At 53.0% G+C, this 22,186-nt stretch overlaps 1 protein-coding gene across 4 annotated transcripts in view; it reads left to right on the forward strand.

Annotated features, from left to right (window-relative positions):
• The window catches only part of ULK1 (unc-51 like autophagy activating kinase 1), an 85,268-nt gene extending 72,266 nt beyond the window's left edge, over window positions 1-13,002 (forward strand). For 3 of the 4 annotated variants that reach the window (XM_075718154.1, XM_075718156.1, XM_075718158.1), the window contains 7 exons: window positions 328-471; window positions 3,061-3,248; window positions 5,904-6,082; window positions 6,228-6,346; window positions 8,619-8,776; window positions 9,669-9,804; window positions 12,303-13,002. In XM_075718154.1, coding sequence (XP_075574269.1) covers window positions 328-471; window positions 3,061-3,248; window positions 5,904-6,082; window positions 6,228-6,346; window positions 8,619-8,776; window positions 9,669-9,804; window positions 12,303-12,358 — 980 coding nt within the window. In that variant the 3' untranslated portion in view covers window positions 12,359-13,002. The remainder of the gene's footprint in view (window positions 1-327; window positions 472-3,060; window positions 3,249-5,903; window positions 6,083-6,227; window positions 6,347-8,618; window positions 8,777-9,668; window positions 9,805-12,302) is intronic. The other variant, XM_075718155.1, reaches the window with a different exon arrangement.
• Window positions 13,003-22,186: the final 9,184 nt, after the last annotated feature.

Below are 22,186 nucleotides of genomic sequence, written 5' to 3' on the forward strand. Positions count from 1 at the left end.
CACGTGGAAGCGGGGGACTTTCTGCCAGGCGGTTCGAATATGAATGGCTCTGCAAGGGTGGGTCTTCCTGGGCTTGCAGGTTGGGAAGCGAGGAGGGGAGAACAGCTGCAGCAACGCGTAACGCTGCCCAGGCTCGCGTCCCGTAGCCCATGCCAGCCTGGCCCGGTCGTGTTCTCGGGAGATGCCTCCAAAGGAAGCGCTGGCCTGTGCTGGGAACCACTGTCTCCCAAGAGAGCTTGCAGGAACATAAAACTGCTGGGTGAGGCACACCGTGCTCTGAGTAACTTTCCTGTAATGCCAGTCTGCACCTTTCAACTGTCTCCCCAGCTCCCTCAGGTGCTTACGGAGGGACCCTGCACTCTGGTGCCCGGGCTGGGGGCTCTGCCAGCCCATCCCCAGTGATTTTTACTGTCGGATCCCCTCCCAGTGGAACAACCCCCCCACAGACCACGAGGACCAGGATGTTTTCAGGTAAAGGGCTGATAGCTACCTGCCTGTTCCAGTGGGAATGCCTGGGGGCAGAGCGATGTGCTGAATTCCGTGCTGCTGAACACTGGTGGTGGCAGAGGGCTGCTCAGAGCACAAGCCGTAGAGCTCAGCTGGTCTAAAACGCCTTTGAGGTTCTCATGCTGGCTCCTGCCAACCCCAGTTCTGGCTGGTAACCGTTCGCACTGGCACAAGAGCTAATGCCATATAGTGGTTTTCCAGTACTGGAAGAGAGAGGCAAACTATTCTTTGACTTCATTTCCCTCTGCTTCAGGAATAACGCTGCAGCTGTTCATAGACCCACTGTTGCTCTTAAGTCAAGAAACATAAAGGTTGTGTCGTGTTCTGATCGTTTTCCCCATGGGTGTTGGATGAGCTATAAAAGACAAGTGTGACCATCCGTGCCCAACAATTTCGGTGCATGAGTACCGTTAGGAAAGGGCCAGGATGGCTCTGTACGCAAAATTATTAGTGGTGTTGCTTACGCTCTGAGCTGCTTAAGTAGGAAATGGGGAAATGCACTCCGGCTTGACAGATGCGTATTTTAAGACGCCAGTACTCTGGCCTCAGCAGCCAACAGTTGAGGCTGTGGTAATTGGCCCTTTTGGGATAGTGTGTGTGGGAGCCGGACTCTATATCCAGTTTAAAAAAATATTTGGATACTTTTATTTGCATTTTTGGCTTGTTTGGGTTCTCGGCTGTTCCTCATTGAATGTAGTCGACTCTTGTTCTCAGTTACTGCAGCGAAGGTTTGGATGTGACCATGAATAAGCTGCTTGACTGGGATGGGGGGACACATGGGCTCAGCTCCTGGGTATGGCTTGCATTTCCATCATAACTAAAACCACTCACTTCCTTGATTGTCTGGAAGGTGGGGACCATAATCCTCTCTTTGTCTCGTCTGTTTAGAGAGTAAGCTCTGTAGGGCAGAGACTCTTACAAAGCGTCTGATGGGCCTTGTAGCACAACGGGGTTACTATCCTGGCTACGGCCTCTAGCTGCTACCAAAATGTTACGAACAGAGAATTTGGACTTCCTGTATTGCTTTTGCGGGGATAATAACAATTTGGAAGCAGATCCACGCAGCAGTTCTTAGCAGGTTAATATTTGGATGCTTAAGGGTCTGTTGAACAGTCAAGATCTCAGATGGGATGCCTGGAGGAGAAGGCGGTTGAGTAGTGAACCTACAGCACGTACGCAGTGTTGGGTCAAGGCGGTCCAAGCAACGCTGCTTGACAAGCTTGGTTTATTAGGTCTGTGCAGTAACTCCTTATGGTATAGTTAATGCACAAAGGGAATGGTGAAAAGGGAGCTTTGCAAGCTGAAACTCTGCACCCCAAGTGCTTGGACAAGCCGTGAGTAAGATCGCTTGACAGATATAAAGGCAGAGCCTTTTCATGAGTCGTCATAACAATTTCTGCAAACAGCCTCTTGGAATTACAGGGTGTCCAGAATGTGACACTGTTGGTCCTTTCCTCTCTCTGAAAGATCTGGAAATACTGTGCCAGTCTTTGATGATCCGCTTTGCTTTGAAGCGTAGCTGCCAACAGGGAGAGAGCTTTGGGAGGAGAGGAGACTGTGCCTCTCTGCAGATCAGTTGTGCATTATATTGCTGAATCTTTTGAAGGCAGGGTAGGGCAGCAAAGTAAATTCATGGGTAGAAGAGAAACATCTCCCTCTGAAGGACCAGTGACAGTGGAGAATATCGCCTTGGTAGATATTAGATTAGCAGGGTATTGTAGCTGGTGTTGGCATCCCCCCGTCAGACAGCATATATCCCTCTCTGGCAGTGTGTCAGGGGATATCAAACGCTCTGGAAGTGGTGAATGTTTTATGAGTACTCCGAGACAAATTCCTTTTGATCTCTCCATCTTTTATATGCAGTGTGCTCTCAGGGTGGATTCGGGGAAAAGATGATGGTGAGGGAATCGTCTGATGGACACCGTACTTACATGGTCTCCTGAATCCTGAGAGTAGGGTCTTGGCTCGGCTGAAGTCACTTACTCTCTGGCCAGCCTCCCATTTGTAAAGAGGGGGAAGCAGAAGTGCAGGGCATGTAATGGAAAGCTCTCCTGGTTTGCGTGTAAGTGGTTGATGTTTTAAAACCATGATAAAAACCTCACTTATCAGAGGTGCTCATTAGTGATAGTAATAGTGTAAAAGGTAGGGAACCAGGGCTCAAACTACACCGATCCATGGCGGGGAAGTTGGCTATGGTGGTGTATGATAAAAATCCGCCCCTGATATCATGGCAGGATTCAGAAAGTGTTTGGACAAAAGAGGAACAAAAAGAGTGCTTCCGAATTGTCTCCATAAATGACAGACATTCTGGAAGGTGTATTAAATTTGCTTGAGCTTGTCTTGCTTGAGGTCTACCTGAACCGCTAAGGAGCTTATGTTGGGGAGTGGTTACTCTGCATCAAGAGTCCTTGCATCTTCCTCCAAAGTACCCGTTGCTGGCTCCTAGCAGAGCCAGGATCCTGGATCCTACAGGATTGTCCCCTCTCCTGGGTGAGCGACGCTTGGCCTACTGTTAATATCGTCAGTAATTCATTTGTCTATTTTTCTTTTCAGTGGGGTCTTCCAGCTCTCTCAGTTCTGGAGGCTCATTCACCGGCAGGCACTTGGCAGTGGGAACGGGTGGGGATGCTGTGGAAGGCCCCTCAAGTCTCCGGTACACATTTGCTGATCCGATCACCGCCAACCTGGAAGGTGCTGTTACATTTGAGGCACCGGAGTTGCCCGAAGAGACGCTCATGGAGGTGGGTATATCCCAGGGACAATGTTAGGGGCAAAGAACAGGGCGGAATAAAAGTGAAGCAAATCCAGAGGTTGAGTGACTCCATTTTTGCAGCCAAGGGGCTGCTTCCAAGGATGGGGCACATCGGCTTCAAAAGAGCTAGGCCGGCGCAGTCCTTTGAAAGCCCACGGCATATTTAACACAGTGACTTTTGAGCCTGCTACCAAGCTGTTTAGTCCGTGAAACAGCCCATGACCGGGGTTAAAATCCACCATTTCTCCACGTTAGTACTCGCTGACTTGAGAGCGTGAGTAGCTTCGTGTATCGAGCGACTGCCCGCTGCGTGCGCCTGGGGAGCCAGGCAGCGATACGGCCTCTGCTGAAAGCATCTGAAAAAAGTAAACCTGGCAATTCCGTTACGAACGGGGACGGGGGGACGCCACATCCTGCACCAGAACAGATGAACCAGATCGGCGAGCTGAAAGGCTGCCAGGCTGCCCTCCTCTGCAGGCTGAAGACAGGCTGAAGCAGAGCAAATGCATTTGTAGCCGAGAGAGATTTGAAATGTAGGTCAGGCTGCCCATTTGCAGGAGAGGTGGGAAGCAGATGCAGTCGTGGTTTCTGCTCTGCTGGTGATACCTCCTCGGGCTCTCTGGGGCTGTATGTGTGAATTTTGTATGTGAATTTTTTATGTGAATTTTGCTGGTGTTGCTAAAAACCCCTATGTACCCACAGAGATATGCCTACGTTGTTTTAAGGAAGTGGGTTTGCTCTTCTCCTTCAGATTTTATTTAGCCCTTTTTTTTTTTTTTTTTTTTTTGTCAATTATACATTGAATTGCATTCGTTTGCTTAATTACCTGCGGAGCCGCAGGGCTGGGACTTTCAGCATTGATGTGAGCGCAATAGCAGTGAGTTTAACTGAGCATCCTACCCGCGTGAGGTCCCAGAAGTACGGGGCCCTGCCAGCTGCCACCGCTTCGGACACTGGTCTGAAGAGAAGTGTCCGAAGGACGTACCGGCTTGATCTTGTTCCTAGCACTCAGCTCAGCTTCTACAGCTCTAACAAGTCATTTTTGTTCGGCCATCGTTTCCGCTGAGCACAGTAATCCATTTGCACGTCACAAAACCTTTACAGCGTATTTCGAGACTCCTTTTCGTGCTCTGTGGAGTTGGCAAACCTGGCAGATTTTCTTGATTTCTGCTGGTACCTTCAGGGCGTTGAAATCTTGCTGTTTAAGCGCCCTTGTTTGTCTTGAGCAAAGCTGTTGCATTCAGGTGGGCGGTTCTTCCATCTTTTGTAAAAGTTTCTTTACGTGCAGACAGGGCAAATGGAAGGTTTTAGTTGCTTTTGCAGTGCTTTAAAAACACAATACAGAGATGGCTAGGGAAGGAAAGACTCTTCCGATGCCAAATGAGGCCACAAACGCCAGCGTAATTAATAGAAGCTGACCGTATGAGCAGAGAGGAAGGACTGTGCGGTGGTTAGAGACACCAGGCTGAGACTTGAAAGATCTCAGCAGTTTCCTGCTCTGCCACAAACTTCTTGTATGACTTGGCAATTACTTAATGTCCAAGTTCCTCCTCTGCTTTGAAAGAAGATAGAGGAAGATGGAGATAACACTTCCGTACCGTACTGGACTGTCCAGGTGGGAAGATAGTGGGAGGAGAGATTTGTATTTCAGATAGTCAAAGCTGCCTTAGCAGCCAAGTGCCTGAGCCAGCGAGTGGAAAAACAAAAGCTTGCAGAACTTGAGCATGGGTTTTTTCTGATAAATTCATGTAGGAAACATCCTTACCAGCCCCCTTTGAGAGACCTGAGCCACTGAGTATTTGCAGCCCCTTCGCTACGGAGAGCGTACAAACAGTGGAGTTGCATCTGACCCAGGCAGCAGTTCATTTTGTAGACCCACAAGCATTCATTTTTTCTGCAAATAGTAACTTCCCAAAAACGCTGGCAGTGACTTAAGCAATGCAGCTTCCCAGAAATGGGATAGTCCCCTTCGATCTGTAATACCAGAGGAGAAACTACGTTGAAATGAACGTGGCACTTCGTGCGAGGGGCTCTCTTCCCTCCTGGGCAGGAGTTGCAGATCAGAGGTTGTCCTTGCTGTTCTCTTCAGCCCTCAGCCAGGGCTCAGTGCGCTGACCTGGGAGGATGTAAAGGCCAAGGGCTAAGCGAGGGCCGGGCTGTAGGCTGGGACACGCTTTGCAGTTTTCTGTGGCGTAGGAGGTTGTCACTCTCATGAAATCTACGCCCGCTTTCCGTTTTGTGCCAGCATCGCTGTGCTGGGAACCAGCGCCGGGCCCACGGTGCAGATGGTCTCTCCCCTTTCCTGGCTGACTTCTGAAAGAGTCCCACAGAGCTGGGCTCCTCCTCGGGAAGGGGGCCTGTAATTTTGGAGCAAGTCTCACCAGCTTCTCCAGGGAGCTGCCTGGAAATTTCTGGCCTGGGGCTGTCGCTTGCTGCTATGACTGTGGAGGAGGAACCGGTGCGGTGCGCGGGCTTGAGGCTGAGTTTGGTTGTCCCTGCCCAAAGCGGAGGTGTCGGGGGGGTTTGGGGCTCAGGCGTTATTCCCGTAAGCTGGGATGAGCTGCTGGCACAGCTCTAGGTGAGCAGCCCTCCCTGGCACGCCAGCTTTCCCTCTCTAACCCCCACCTTGGCTTCCCTTCGACAGCAAGAGCACACGGACATCCTGCGCAGCCTCCGCTTCACGCTGGCCTTTGTCCACTACGTGATGGAAATCGCCGCCCTTAAGGGCAGCTCCAGCGAGATGAGCGGTTCGGTGACGTCCGAGTACCAGCTCCAGGAGAGCGTGGTGGCCGACCAGATCAGCCTGCTCAGCCGGGAGTGGAGGTAAGGACCGAGGAGAGAGCCGCCCAGCTCCCAGGTCTTCTGTCCCTCCCTCCCACCCCACGTATCCTTACGTACCAGAAGTCCTTCGGGACGCTCAACCGCTGTCCCGTGGATCCGTTTGCATTGCGATGTGCTTTCTTTGCAGCTACGCGGAGCAGCTCGTGCTGTATCTGAAAGTAGCGGAGCTTCTGTCCTCGGGGCTGCAGATGGCCATAGAGCAGATCAAAGCTGGCAAGCTGTGCCTCTCCTCCACCGTCAAGCAAGGTAAGGGGCCGCTGAGCACACAGCCCCCAGGACCTGAAATATTAAAAGTGTCGCAAAGGGTATGGAGGGGGTTGAGTGAGTGTGAACTCCCACCGGTATGCCCAAGGACTTATTTCTTATTGTCCCCTTGCACAGTTGGCTATTTTTTTTTTTTATTCATGCTGAGGGGAACGTTCCTCTCTTCACACTGACTTTAGGTCTCAAAACTAATCACGCCCCTGTGAGAATCTTCAGCGCTAATTAATGGGAGGGGAATGTACCTTATCTGATTCCTTGTACATCTCCATCTCGGGTGCTTATTTGTACTTGCCGTAAGTCCAGCTTAATTACACACTGCGTGTCCTAGGAAGTGCTTACTTGGCAAATGGAGACCTGTCTTGGCAGTGACTTTTCAAGTGAACCAAAACCACAGGAAGTAAAATACTGGTAATGCCGGAGTCGCTTCTTTGCTAGTGTTACGGCCTTACATTTGCGTCTGACTGGCTGGCTTGTGATGTGAGCTAGCTCTGATTCAGTCATTAGAAAAAAAAAAAAAATTTAAAAACTACCATTCTAATGCTACTGGGGAGCTTTTGGAAGCACTTGAAGTACGTGACCCATCAGCCGCCCTCCCCAAAGAGCTTAGTCTTTGAAAGTCCTCGTGCTGCCTTAAGATGGGATGTAAAAAAATAGAAGTTAAATACGATGAGTGCGCATATGTTGTAGCAGGCAGTATGGAGCAAGATACATGGGTTGAGCTACGTATCTTCCACAAGTTCGGGCTAAGGGGAAAGTTGTCATAGCCCAAATAAATTACTCCTTTTCAGGGCAGATTGCAGCTTACTACTACGAATTACTACAAATTCGTAGTGTAATTTGTCCTTCAGTGTGTGGGAAGTGGGCTTGGCTGTCTGTTCTTATTTCTCGCCCCGCAAAATACTGCTCCCTTGAGGTTTTCCAGGGCACGGTGAGGACAAGAGGGTTTTCAAGGTTCTTGTGTCCCGCGTGTATGGAAAAAGCAGGGAAGCACGACAAGACGCTGCCCTGGAGCATCCTTGGGCAGCGTGTGCCAGGCAGGGTCCCTGCCCGCAGCCAGCCTCTTTTTTCCTGATAATTTGGCCACAGCTCAGAGCTCCGATTCAATTCCATGGAGGAGAATATTGCTGTAGTTGTGTGGTGTTTGCTTTTTGGTTTTTAAATAGTCTCTCTTGACTCTCGTCTCCTGGAGTTTTTCATTTCACCCTCCTGATGTCACCCCCAAGCTTTGGGGTTCCCACCTCCCTCTCAAATTCCTTCTGAGCAAAGGTGTTCCGACAGCCTGACCCTGGCAGGGTTGCCTTTTTGTGCCTCGGTCCTTTTCTCTGATGAAGAGTTACAGCAGCCGTTCCTCCTCCAGGCTGTCTCTTCTCTGGCTCTCTGCTCTCTTATCTCTGCCGGGAAAGGCTAGATTCAGTGGCGAGACCTGGCTGCCACGTGAGGTTGCCCCTCTGCGTTGTAGCTGAGAGAGGCTGGTTCGTGGTATGGGTTAATTTGCCTCCCCCAGCAGCAAATCGTGCAGCGTGGGTATTTTCAGATGCGCACGTAGCAGTTAATACTCGTCAGGTGTTGGTGGGAGTTTGTATTCGGTACTTTGTGTAGATCATGCCGTGCAGCTAGGGAGACTCAAGCCTGTGGCATCGCTTGCCGTTTTGGATTGTTATTTAATTGCTCAGAATCATATTTGATTCCTGATTCTCTGTCCCGTAACCTTCCCGTATGAGCTGCTGTGGTTCGGGAAAGGAGGTGGCCTTTCACGGGCAGCAGTGTCTTTCCTTTCTGGGACAGCAGAATCCCAGGAGAGAGATTCCCTTGCTTAGTCAGTGCTGCTCATCCACACTCGGCTCCAACAGCTACCGCATGCAAGTCCCGTACTCCTTCGCGGCACGTCGTCACCCGTCAAGCAGCAGCAGCTTTGTATCTGACGTGTCTTGCTGCTTCTGGTGGCGCGTGAGACGTCCTGCACGGTGCGAACTGCTCTCTGCCTTGTGCAGCTGAAGGGAACAAAAATAGACCCGGCCTCAGGTGAACTAAGCGTGTGTGTAGGTGTTGCCACGTGCGGGCTTGTAACTGGTGAAGGTGCCAGGGGAAAGGAAAAAGACCCTGTTGGTGCAGCGAGTAGTTTCCTGCCAGTCTTTTGGCTTTAACGTAACCCCGTGGTCTTGAAGTTGCTCATTTGGGGTCCTGTGCGTGGAGGTTGGGAGGCACGGGGAGAGCTTGAAGTAGCGCCTAAAACATTTCTTTCCTTTTACTCTAGTTGTGAAGAAGCTGAATGAGCTTTATAAATCCAGTGTATCATCCTGCCACTGCCTCAACATGAGACTCCAGAGGTTCTTCCTGGACAAACAGAAACTCATGGATCGGATCAACAGCATCACGGCGGAGAAGCTCATCTTCAGCTACGCTGTGCAAATGGTAACAACCATACAGACTTAGCACAGAGCCGGCGTCGGGCATTAACGCGTCCGGCCGCTGGCCTTAGCAGATAGAATCATAGAATAGTTTAGGTTGGAAAAGGCCTTTAAGATCATCCAGTCCAACCATTAACCTACACTGCCAAGTCCACACTAAACCAATCAAGGGTAGACCAGACTAAACCATGTCCCCAAGTGCCACCTCTGCCCGTTTTTTGAACACTTCCAGGGATGGGGACTCCACCACCTCTCTGGGCAGCCTGTTCCAATACTTGACTACCCTTTCCGTGAAGAAATTTTTCCTAATATCCAACCTAAACCTCCCCTGGTGCAGCTTAAGCCCATTTCCTCTCGTCCTATCGCTAACTACATGGGAGAAGAGACCACCACCCCCCTCCCTACCCCCTCCTTTCAGGCAGCTGTAGAGAGTGATCAGGTCTCCCCTCAGCCTCCTCTTCTCCAGGCTGAACACCCCCAGCTCCCTCAGCCGCTCCCCACCAGCCCTGTGCTCCAGACCCTTCCCCAGCTCCGTTGCCCTTTTCTGAACACGCTCCAGCACCCCGATGTCCTTCTTGTGCTGAGGGGCTCAAAACTGGACACAGCATTCCAGGTGCGGCCTCCCCAGCGCCGAGCACAGGGGCACAATCACCTCCCTGCTCCTGCTGGCCACACCATTCCTGATACAAGCCAGGATGCTGTTGGCCTTCTTGGCCACCTGGGCACACCGCTGGCTGATGTTCAGCCGGCTGTCAACCAGCACCCCCAGGTCGATGGTTTTACTCACGATGCTGCATGCAGGCTCTGGAGGCTGGGCGCGGGAGGTCTTCGTGCAGCGCTGGGAGAGCCGAGTCTGGTCTGGGAGTAACCTCTTGGCACGGGGGTGTTGCCCGCAGGTGCAGTCTGCAGCCCTGGATGAGATGTTCCACCACAGAGAGGACTGTGCACAGAGGTACCACAAGGCCCTGCTGCTGATGGAGGGGCTCCTGAACATCATCACTGAACAGGGGGACATAGACAACATCAATAAATGTGAGTGTTCTACTTTTTCTCCTGCTAGAACAGGCGTTTTTCTAGCTGCATGGATCAGAAATCTCAGTACCTGTGTCCTTTTTCCCTTTTGGCTACATCTTGGTGGACATAGCAGAGATCTCTTGGCTTGTGACAGCTCCTTGCAGCCTGGCCTCCTGCTTTCCCAGCGGGAAAACTGTTTGAAATGCAGGTCCCTGTTCCGAGCCGCATTTTGAGAGCTTCCCACGCGGAGCGATTGCTAGGGCTTTGTTGGAGCTTTTGATGTGTGAAAGAACTTGCTGAAGGAAGTGGTTTGGCAGCAGCAGGGGCCTGGGTTTGGTTTCCAGCTGGAAGCATCCCTGCGATTGCCCAGAGGACCTGGGGAACGTGAAACTGCGGTGGCCGTCGGGCAGAGATGGCCGACGGGCGCAGCGAGGGCTCCTTCCAGCGCGTTTTCTGAAACAGGGCTGCTCGCCTGCCTGGTGCCCCAGTCCCAGGCCTGGCTGAGAGGGCAGCAGACAAGTATTTTTCTCATCAGCAAGTGCTTGTCGTAGCGGTGAAAGCTGAACTCTTACGCACTTGCGATCGTTTGGCTTCCTCTCCCAGGGACAGATGGACCCCCCCGTCCGCTTGTCGGGGCTCAGCCCCAGGCAGCAGCTCAGCACCACGCAGCCATCGCTCGCTGCCCCTGCCCCGGTGGGGTGGGGGAGAGAATCAGAGGAGTGAGAGTGAGAAACACTCCTGGGGTGAGATAAGAACAGTTTAATAATTGAAATAAAGCAAAATAGTAATGATAATAGTAACAGTATAATAATAATAATAATGATATACGAAGCAAGTGATGCCCAATGCAATTGCTCACCACCCGCCGACCGATGCCCAGCCAGTTCCCGAGCAGCGATCGCTGCTCCCCGGCCAACCCCCCCAGTTTCCATACTGCCCATGACGCCGTATGGTATGGAATGGCCCTTGGGGCAGTTGGGATCAACTCTTCTGGCTGTGCCCCCTCCCAGCTTCTTGTGCCCCTGGCAGAGCATGGGAAGCTGCAAAGTCCTTGACTGGCACAAGCAGTGCTGAGCAACAACTAAACCATCAGTGTGTTATCAACATTCTTCTCCTACTAAATCCAAACCACAGCACTGTGCCTGCTGCTAGGAAGAAAATTAACTCTATCCCAGCCGAAACCAGGACACCGCTGCTCTGAGCCGTCACCTCTCTGGTGCTCTCCCTGCGTTGAGGGCTGTTCTCCGCTGGTGCAGGCTCTGCAAATAACACGTGTGGAGTGGAAAGGCCTGACCTTACTTGCTCGGAGCGCGCTTTCCCTGCCCTTATGGCTGGTGTTTAATCGCCTCTGTCGTCTCTCGACGGGAGGCAGGCAGAGGGGCTGGGGGATAGCTGTCGTCCGTTCGAGCAGCTTGACTTGGCCTGGGCTCTGCTCCGTCACAGCTGAAGCAGCCTGGCCGCGGCAGTCCCCGACGGCCGAAGGGAAAGGGCGCAGCTGGCAAACCACGCCTCTCCCCTCTGCTGGCTACCAAACGCGTGTCTTGGGCCAGCACCCGGAGCGCTGCCAGCCTGCTCTAGCCGTCCGTGTAGGCAGAGCTCTCGGATAGGTAATGAGAGAAGAGATTTCTGGCTCCCAGGCAATCAGTCAGTTCATTATCGCCGACTTTCACAGCTGACGTGAGGCTCGCTGAAGGAGAGCAAAGGGACGCTGGCGGTGGGGTGTGGAACGGGAGGGCTGAGCGGACGGGGAATACTAAGTAGTTCCTATTGTACCGCTTCTTACCAAACCTAAAGCGCGTCTTTTGTCCAGAGATACAGTTAATGCATCTAACAGATTGCTTTTCCCCGCTGATACCCTGGTATTCCCTCTCTCACCCTGTGTTCCAGCTCCCCGATTGAGCTGTTCTCTGGCAGGCTGTAGCGGGCATGCATTTCTTTTTAAATCTCAGGTATACGATTCCTCATTTCTGAAAAGTAAAACGATGAACCTAGCAACACAGCGAGTCTTCCTGCGAGAGGAACGAATCCCAGCGCACGTTTAGCTTTTGAGAGAGTCTTGGGCTCAGGCAGTGGGAATGTGGCACCGACCGTGCTGGGCTGGGCTCGGTCTCTTGGTTGTGAGCCATGACAAATGGCACCGGAGACCTTGGATCGTCTCACCTGCCGGCAAAAGCCACTCCGCCAACTAAAAGTGAATAAATTGTTCCTGGTGGACGGTGGTTCTTTATAACAACTTGATACCTGCGTCAGAACTGCCGCCTCCTGGCTTTCGTTGTCGGATCTCCAATTATTCAGCCCTTCCACCTGTCCCTTCCCAGCGTGGTGTTTGTGGCCAGGTCCTCACCTAGCCGAAACCGGTACATGGTAACGATTCCGAAAGGGCTGCTTCCACTTGAAGTTCTGCCTTTTTTGCAGTCTCCAGCGTGTTCTGGTAGTCTTTATGTTGCCAGGAAAATGAGAAGTTGATTTCCTTCATTGTTTGGTGTTTGTTTTTTTTTTTTTTCCCCCTCTCCCAGGTAAACTGTGCATCGAGCGCAGGCTGTCAGCTCTGCTGTCGGGGTTCTGCGCCTGACTCCGGTGGTGTTCTTCACGCGCCTCGCCCCGGCTGATCGCTTTTGTTTCCAAGGGCCTGCTGCTGTGGTGGGAAACGATTTTGGCAGTAGGAGACGACCCGGAGGATGAACCGCTCGATGCGTTTTGTATTTTGACGTTTTGGGAAGTCGTTCCACAGACTCGGATTCCTCGGTGGGGACGCGTGACTGCAGCGAGCACAAATGCTCCCCTGCCCAAAGGCCTGGGCGAAGACGTAGCCGATGTGGAAAGGTTTCCCTTGTTGGCAGAGGGGATGAAGGGTAGAAGTCTGCTTCCTCCCAGCACTTTGAAGGATGAGACTGCTGCCGCCTCCTCTTGCTCGAGAACAGGGTATTCCAGTGCTGTGTCCATTGCGGGCAATGGATGTGCCGAAACTGCTGGCTTCAGTTGGCGTCGGAGGGTGTCGTTCAGAAATCAAGGCCAGTTTGTGTACTTTTCCCTACCCAGCTGAGAGCCAGGCATCTTCAAGCTCCCCGGCAACCCGCGGCTCCCCTCCTTCCTCTCCTTTGTCCCTCCTCATCCGTGTTTATGCCTCGGCGCGCGTACCGGACGGCAGAGGAGGGAGTCGTGCTCCCTTTCGCCCCGGCGTCGCTGAAGTCGCTCCTGCGGACGAAGCGAGCGAGGCAGGGGACGCGCTGCTGCTGGGCAAATCTGCGTCTCCCGCACGGGCCGCCTCTCCGCCTGGATGGGCGAGCGACGCCGGCAGGGATGGCTCCGCGCGGGAGGGACGGGAGGACGACGGGAAGCGTAACGCTCCTGGGTTCGTAAGCAGCCAAAATGAATCCGTCCCTCCCTCGGTCCCCGAGCTCGGCGGGATCGACGCGGAAGACTCCTGGCCATTCGGCTCGGCCTCCTCGGTACGCGTCTGCCAGGAGGAAGCGCTCGCGCTGTCCCGCTTTTGGCTGTCGGCTGGATAAATCCCCGGTCCCGGAGCCCTCGGCCCCCCCGGACTGAAACACTAGCTTTGTGAATCAAAGGAGCACTTTACACACTGTGGGAACTCGGAGAAGTTGACTTTGCATCACACAACAACCCAGGAACATCACGACTGTTAGGAATGCTGTTCCTTCTGTTCCTTTCCTCGCTTCCTGGTTGTTTTATTGCACTACGTGTGTGCGTATATTAATATGTATTCCTAAGGGTGAATATATATTGATATATATATATATGGTTTGTGTGTAACTGTACGTATTTAACTGTACTGTATCTTGTGAGCGTGAGGCAAAAAGCACTGCAGAGTCTGTCCTGTTCCTCCTCTGCACCAGGCAAAGCTGACTTGCAGTCTGGCAGTACCACGATTTGTTTTATTTGGGTTTGTTGGTTTTTTTTTTTTTTTTTTTTTTTTTTTATTTAAATGTTCTTTTAAGGACAGTCAGTATAAAGCTCCGTGCTTGTTAAGAGCTCAAGAACAGGCGTTAAGATCCTACGCACTTACAAGTGGAAATGCATTTTTTTAAGAAGTTTTATTTGCTGCTTCATACATATTTTTTTTTTTTATAAAGAAATCTTGTAGTGTTCAGTTTTACGTTCAGCATTTCTTTTAAGGAGACTCCAGCCAAATGAGACTGCGGGTGCGAGTGGCTGGAGTTCTGGTTGAGGCTTCGGATGCCGTGAGCATGTGCGTGAGGAAGGCTGGCTGCCTTTCCGTCTGTCTGCGTGCGCGCGTGAGTGTCTTAATTTATCAGAGTCGTGGCAGTATTTGGTTAGCGCTGGGCAGAAAAGTACCTTGGAAAGCAACTCGAAACCTCAGGCTTTGTTTTTGGGGATCTAAAAATATTTTGCACACGGTGGTTAAGTCCTCATCGCTTTTCCCCCCCCCCCCCCCTCTCAACATCGGCACGTTCAGTGTGATACTTTACCAGGGTTTCAGGAGCAACTTAATTGACTTTGGAGCTGCCATCATCTTTGGCAACATGGGTGTTTCTGATCACAGAGCAGAAACGCCAGTAAAGAAATTGAAAAATAGTTCAGATTGCCCCGACCAGGGAAGTTTTAAGCGTAGCTTTCACAAATGCTTCGGTATTGGGCCGCTGTTGCATCGTACGTTCACAGCCTGCTGCTTCTGTGGCCGTTTGCGCTTGTGCCTGGGGGGAAAAAAAAAAAAAAGGAGAAAATAAAAAAGACAAGACAAAAACAACCAGCCAACCCCCCCAGCCTGTGGCCAGAAATGCCGAGGAGACCCAGACTGCTTCCGAAAGGATTTTACCGGTTCCGCAAAGGGCTGCGGCGCACGGGGAGGCGGCGTGGAAGCGCTGCGCCAGGACTGAACTCTGCGATGCAGACGCCTGCTGCGTGGCCTGGAGAACCCCAAATCCTCCCGGAGCCCTCCAGAGACCCCCAAATCCTCCCGGAGCCCTCCCGGAGCCCCCCGAGCGCGCCGACAGCCTCCAGCCAGGGAGCAGCACCAGCCGGGCTCCGCGTCCGTGCCGCAGGCTTAGCGGTGCGTGTGTGTGGTAAGCTCAGCACTAACCTTCCAGCTGTACTTAATTACTTGAATGTATCCAAATTGTCCACATTCAACGTACACACGTATATATTGCTCCAAAAAAAAAAAAAAAAATCGTGGTTTACAGACCTACAACCCCTGGATATGTGTGTGTTTGTGTATGTACATACAAGGATGTGTGTGTGCGTGTATATAGATACACAAACACAAACGTGTATATATATGTTTTCTCTCAATACTTGAAACTTAGCCACTGTGCTTGAATTAAAAAAAAAAAAACACAACCCACAAAAAAAAAAAAAAACCACACAAAGAAAAAACAACCCCAAAAATGGGGGGGTGGGGGAAAAAAAAAAAAACAACAAACAAAAAACAAATTGGACAGGTGATTTCTTCTGCCATCACTTTGGTGACTTTCTTTTTTATCTAACTGCATGTAGCGTGAAACCAACTTTTTTTGGTGAAAAATATTTATTGCTTTGTAGAGGATAAGGTATGCAAAAAGAAGAAAGGGAAAAAAAAAAAAAAAAAGAAAGAAAACACCCCCCCAAAACCAACCCCCCCCCACTGTTGAAGTTGCCAGGGTAGTCCACCCGCTGTTGTCATGGCTTTGTTACTGTTGCAGCGTTTGTGTCTAGCGACTTTAATAGATTTCAAGAAACCTCAGTCTAATAAACACGTATCTTCAGGTTTGTGAGAGCGTATGATGGTGTTCTTTATAAGGTAATGCTTGATACTTTGTCAACATTTTTTTATTTGTGTGTTTGTGTGACTTTTTTTTGGGCTTTAAATTGTACAACATCAATTTAAGAAAATAAAATCGATTTGAAATTGTTAGCGGCCTGGTTTCGGTACTTTCTAATTCCATTCGTGCGGTGTATGAGGAAGATATTTAGTGTTTGGTTCCACCAGCCTTGACTTCCAGGTGGAGGAAGCGCTGTCACCCGCCTTCCACGGGGACGGAGCCTGGGACAGAACAAGCTGCGCTGCCCAGAGCCGCACACGAAGCCTTTGACGCTGGGCACCTCCAAGCCGGGTTCTGGGTGGGAGCTGTCACCGCGGCTCCGTCTGTCCTTACTGCCTGGCCAGGCTCCCTCCTGCTGCCGTCGGGAACCGTCACGAGCTGGGAGCGGACCCCTTCCCCGCAGGTGAGACGCTGACATTTCGGCCGTTTCAGTATTTGCAAGATCAGCCTGGCCGAGGTGTTTATTGGCGCTGGAGCGGGGCGCCCGACGGCCGTACGGGAGGGTAGGGCAGCGTGGGATTGCGGGGGTGTTTTTCTGAGACCTAATAGTTACAGAATCATCGAATCGTTTGGGTTGGAGAAGACCTTTAAGATCATCCAGTCCAACCATTAACCTCACACTACCAAGTCTACCACTAAACCAATTAAGGGCAGAGTAAGAATTCATTTCATGTTTCCTGGCTTGGTGGCTAGATTATTTTTTAATGACAGTAAAAACTAGGAATCACTAAGGTTGGAAAGGATCTCTAAGATCATCAGTCCAACCATCAACCCAACACCCCCATGCCCACTAAACCATGTCCCAAAGTGCCACCTCTGCCCGTTTTTTGAACCCCTCCAGGGATGGGGACTCCACCACCTCTCTGGGCAGCCTGTTCCAATGCTTGGCCACCCTTTCCGTGAAGAAATTTCTCCCAATATCCAATCTAAACCTCCCCTGGTGCAACTTAAGACCATTTCCTTTTGTCCTATCACTTCTTACTTGGGAGCAGAGCCCAACACCCCCCTCCCTGCCCCCTCCTTTCAGGCAGTTGTAGAGAGCGATCAGGTCTCCCCTCAGCCTCCTCTTCTCCAGGCTGAACACCCCCAGCTCCCTCAGCCGCTCCCCACCAGCCCTGTGCTCCAGACCCTTCCCCAGCTCCGTTGCCTTTTTCTGAACACGCTCCAGCACCCCAATGTCCTTCTTGTGCTGAGGGGCCCAAAACTGGACACAGCATTCCAGGTGCGGCCTCACCAGCGCCGAGTACAGGGGGACGATCACGTCCCTGCTCCTGCTGGCCACACCATTCCTGACAAATATGCATTAATTTAAACTCTAGCTTTTGGTTTTTTAATCAACAGAACCGGGAAGCTTGTTGCTTTACAAGAGAGGTACCCGAAGTGTGAGTGTAGTGGCAAGATTTGGGTATTTTTAATTAAGATTAAATATTTTCCTGCCGTGTTCGTACTCATTGCAATTTGGCATTTGAACAGAATGGCACGGGGCTCAGTTTACTCTTGCCCACCCAGCTGTACAAAAAAAGCACAAGGAAGATGCTGTGGGCGTTGGTCCTGGATTCAGGCGCACGAGTTGTCATCCCTGCTCTGAATTGGAATATTCTAAGATGAAAAGCTAAGCTCTGCGTCTGGGACGCGAGAGAGGTCCCGAGTTAATTAGTCCGGTCCTTCTGCTCTTACAGAAGCTGGAACAACAGAGCTGTGAACTTTCAGGAGCCAAATACCATAATCCCACCAAACATTTCCCAAAACTCCGCATGCAGGACCGTGCACGTTACCGTTGGCCAGGAGCATCCCTGGGGAGAGCCCTGCCCAGCACCCCCGTGTGACTCAGCATCACCCCACGCAGTTCCTGCATTGTTTTCTTGTAAGAAAAGACCCTATTTCAAAATCTTAATTTACCATGAGCTGGAATTGGCTTTTTTTTTTTTGTTATTATTCTTGCTCAGCCCTATTTATAACTTCTGTTTCCTGCCCCTGCCTTTCCCACTGCAGGGAATCGGACGCCGCGCGTCGGCTCCGTGAGAACGGTCCTGCCTGGAAGCGCCGGGCTCCGGTCCGTCGTCCTTCACGGGGACTCGCGCGCAGGGAGGGTCGGTTCCTTTTCCCGGCGGAGCTGCCCCGCGCTGCAGCGGCATCGGCCCTGGGGCCAGCCCTGAGAAGCTGCGCTTCCACCCGGCAAAAACGTGGTGGTGGTGGCGGCACGACCTGGGCGAGGTGCTACGGCAGCCTCGGCAAGCTGGCCAGGGCTAAATAAATATAAATGCTGGTGGTGCTTGAAGTCTTGACAGCTCAGCACACTTGGATCTTTGGGTTTTGGGGGTTTGGTGGGGCGTTTATTCAGTTTTTCATAGAATCATCGAATCGTTTAGGTTGGAAAAGACCTTTAAGATCATCCAGTCCAACCATTTTTAACATGGAAAGCCCCCTTTTGTGGAAAAACTTTGCGCGTGTTCCCTGCGGCAGGGGATTGTGGTAAGGAATATGTGTATAGGAGTTTCTGATGCTGAGGGTAAGGGAGGGGGTTTCTTTTTGAAGCTGAAGTTTAAAGGTTCAGGTGGAAAAGCTGCAGCCAAACGAGGGATGGAGGAGGGTGCGTCAGACCCGTGGGGTCAGGGAATGCTGAATCCGTGGGACTTGTCCACGGGCAGCAGAGCAAAGGGGGGGAAGCACGAGCCGGGAAGACTCAAACAACAGAAATGGACGGGGTCGCCTAATGAGCGCTAAACCACGGGGCCCGAAGGGTTTAAAAGCACCAGTGAAAAATCGCCCAACTTCCTCCACGTTGACCGTGACGTTACGCTGCCGTTGATCCGAGGAGAAAACAAACCCGAGCAATTCTCCCAGGGCTTCTGGCTTCGTTCCCGCGTTTTATATTTAGTTGTTGGTAAGGACGTCAATGGAAACGCGCTCGTTCAACTCCAAAAGATGGGAGGCGGCTGAGTGACATCAAGGAAGTAGAACCGCGTGCGTTGAACCAAGATCAAGTATTCCCCTTTCTAGTCGCTGGCTCTTCTAAAGCTTTGTTTCGCGAGGCGTTAACTCTTTCACGGCGCCTTTCAGCTCCGCGGTGTTGAAGCCGACGTCCTCTCCCACGGCGGCGCGTTGCGGCCGGTCTGATGGCGCGCTCCCACTCGCCTCCGACGCTGGAAGCGGTGAGGGCTGCCGAGATTTTTTGCGGCAGGAGGGGAAGGGCCGCGTGTGCGGGGAGGCGACGGCTGCCGCAGCTCGGCGGACCGGCGGCTAACGCTCTCCAGACAATCCTAGCGCGCGGATTTATTTCAATTTATTACCACGAATGAAGCGCTGACGATGGGTGCCAGGCCCTGGAGGAGGGATGGCACGTAGCGCCAGGGATACAAACTTCTCTGGGACGTTTCTGTTGTAAAACCAGCATTTTTGGGGACAATAGAACCAGAACTGGCCCCCTCCTGGGAGCTGAAACCTGGCAGGAGATTGGGACACTTTCAGAAAATATGTTAAATTACGTATTTCTAAGACTGGGCTTAAGCGAGCAGCGTCAAATGCAGGTTTCTTGCCAGAAAAGCTTCAAAGGACGCTCCGCGAGCGCTCTTACGAGCCAGTTTTGAGGAAGTAAGGGTTGATACCAACGTCATTATGAAAATAAAATCAATACGCCTCAAACCACGACTCTGCTCGAGCCCCCGTCCTGCAGCTACTTCGCTCCCCGCGCGGGCTGGCTGCTCGGCAAAGGGGTGACTGTCCGGGAGTCCCCGGATGCGCTTGTACCTGGAACGCTTTTACGAGGCTGATTTCACTGCTGAGTAAACCTGACGGCAGCTCGCTCTCACGTCATGCCAAGCAGACGTGCTTTAATTTTACCGCTCCTATTAAACACCGATGAACTGTTCTGCTCCTCGCATAAAGAGCAGGGAACCTCGCCGATTGCCTGCACCAGTTCCAATTTAATCCGGGGCGTGCGGGTGAGAGGAATGAACCCCCGCCCTTGTTAATTAAACTCCTGCAGGTGTTGGGCGCTCGCTGTGCGCCGCGAATCAAATCCGAGCAAGCGCGCGGGCTTCGCGGCGACCTGCAGCGGGACCTTCTGCGCCGCGCCAGAAGCCGCGGCCGCGTTGCTGCCGCGTTTTCATATTTTTGCATCCCTGAGGGTCTGCCTTCCTGCCGCCACCTCCCCAGAACGGACCCACAGCAGCAGCTCTGGCAAGCGGCTTTCATCTCCTCCTCGCCTTTAGTAGCCGGCTGTTTAAAGATAAAACAGAGAACTCAAAAAGGAAAGAGGCAGCACGTGCCGTGCGGGGGATGGGAGCAGAGGTCGCGCTGCCTGTTTCGAAGCGCCTTTGCTGCTCTTGGCATGGGCAAGAGGCTGGGATACCCAAGCTTTTCCCTCACGTAGGTCTTGCTCCTGTCCCATCGGCGTTTTTCCATACGGGCTGGGGCCTTCTCCCCTCTCTCAGCTTCAGCTGCGATGAGCCACGTTCAGAAATCACGGCAGGGAGGGAGGAGGAAGAGACGGTGGTGGACAGACAAGCAGCGCGATTGCATAAGCTTCACTTTCTAAGGAAATGAGGCAAAAAAAAAAGAGATTCAGATGCCCTGGTCAAAGCGATAAAGAAATTTGTATTCCCAGTCTCCCTTGGCAGCAGTGCTGCACCCTGACACGCGATCCTTTATCACTTCTCTAAACAAACTGCAGCTGGGGCCGTGCGATAAACCTTCCCCTTGCCCCACGCCGCTGCTGAAAGCACTCAGAAGCGTCGGTTCAAAAAAAAAAAAAAGGATGGGCTGCATTTCTTCCCCTTACTAGCAGAAATAACGAGCCCACGTCTGATAATCTGGCCTGCTTGGGAACGCCAACCCTTCCATTTTCCAGCTGAAGGACGGAGCCGAGCTCTCGCACGCTGATCTCGCAGCGTGCCAGGGAACCCGCATCCTCGCCGGGTCGCTCCAGCTGTGAAGCGCTGAAGCTCGCAGCGTTACAGAACAACTTGCAGGTGCGTTTGGCTTTTTGGGAGGTACGCGCCGTTGCCCGATAAGGGTGCCTGCTGTACGCAGCTTTCCCGTTAAGCACATCGTTGCAGAGAAAAACGTGTTGCAGAAGACACGAGCACGACGATTGCTTGGGAAAGCTGTCCGGAGGAAAGCCCAACGGGGAAAATGAAATCGTAGGTGCCTGTGCTTGATGCTGGCAGAAGCTGCATGGAAAGGAGGGGACAGGGACCAGCGTTGCGTCCCGCTGGGAAGGGAAGCCTTGAGCTTCTCCTGGCAGAGCTGCGTGCCGTGTGAGGAATTCCCTGGCCTCATCTCAGCCTGACTGGCAGCGCTAGTTGCCCTGGGTAGTTTGTAAAGGGAAACAAAAATCATAGAATCATTGAATTGTTTAGGTTGGAAAAGACCTTTAAGATCATCCAGTCCAACCATTAACCTACACTACCAAGTCCACACTAAACCAATTAAGGGGAGAGGAATAATTTCATGTTTCCTGGCTTGGTGGCTGGATTATTTATAATGAAAGTAAAACTAGGAATCATTAAGGTTGAAAAGGATCTCCAAGATCATCAGTCCAACCATCAACCCAACACCCCCATGCCCACTAAACCATGTCCCCAGGTGCCACCTCTGCCCGTTTTTTGAACACTTCCAGGGATGGGGACTCCCCCACCTCTCTGGGCAGCCTGTTCCAATGCTTGACCACCCTTTCCATGAAGAAATTTTTCCTAATTTCCAACCTAAACCTCCCCTGGCGCAGCGTGAGCCCGTTTCCTTCTACAGCTAGTATTCACCCCAGGGATGCACGCGTTCGCTTGCCTTTCCCGCCGCTGCCCCTTGGTTTAGTGCTGCCCAGGCCTCGGGGCTCCCCAGAGCCCCTGCGCCGCAGGTGGGCCCGGGCAGGGGCTGCCCCGGCGGCAAATGGAGGCGGCGGGCAGGGCCCTCGCGCCTGGAAATGGCTGCCCGGGCCCGGCAGCGTCTCGGCATCCCTCCCCGCCACCCCCGAACGCTCGGGCCCCGCAGCCGGTGCCGCGGGGAGGCCCGGGCCCGCGGGGAGGCCGATGCGCGGTGCCGGCGGCCGCGGCTTTGCTGCCGCCATTACGCGGCGGCGCGGGCCCGCCCCTGCGGACGCCCCGAGGAGGGGCCGGGGGGGATCGTAGCCCCGGCACAGCGCGGCCCGGCGGAGCGGCTGGCAGCGGGGAGCCGCGGGGGTTGCCCGGGCCCGAATCCCGCAGGCCCGGAGCCGCCCGGGCACCAGGCCCAGGCCCAGGCCCCGGCCCCGGCCCTGGCCCCGGCCCGCTCCCCTCAGCGCCCGCCCGCCCCTCGCCCCGCCCAGCGCCCAGCGCCCCGCCCATGTCCCCGCCCTCAACCAATCGCCCCGCCCCTCTCCCCGCCCTCCACCAATCGCTCCGCCCCTAACCCCGCCCCTAGCTCCGCCCTCCACCCCGCCCCAGCCGCGCCCTCCGCCCCTCGCCCCGCCCATGTCCCCGCCCTCAACCAATCGTCCCGCCCCTCGCCCCGCCGTCCACCAATCGCTCCGCCCCTAGCCTCGCCCCTAGCTCCGCCCTCCGCCCAGTGCCCCGCCCATGTCCCCGCCCTCCAACCATCGCTCCGCCCCTCTCCCCGCCCTCAACCCATCGCTCCGCCCCTAT

The sequence above is a fragment of the Pelecanus crispus genome, chromosome 11 (genome assembly GCF_030463565.1).
Source record: "Pelecanus crispus isolate bPelCri1 chromosome 11, bPelCri1.pri, whole genome shotgun sequence".
Lineage (NCBI taxonomy): Eukaryota > Metazoa > Chordata > Aves > Pelecaniformes > Pelecanidae > Pelecanus > Pelecanus crispus.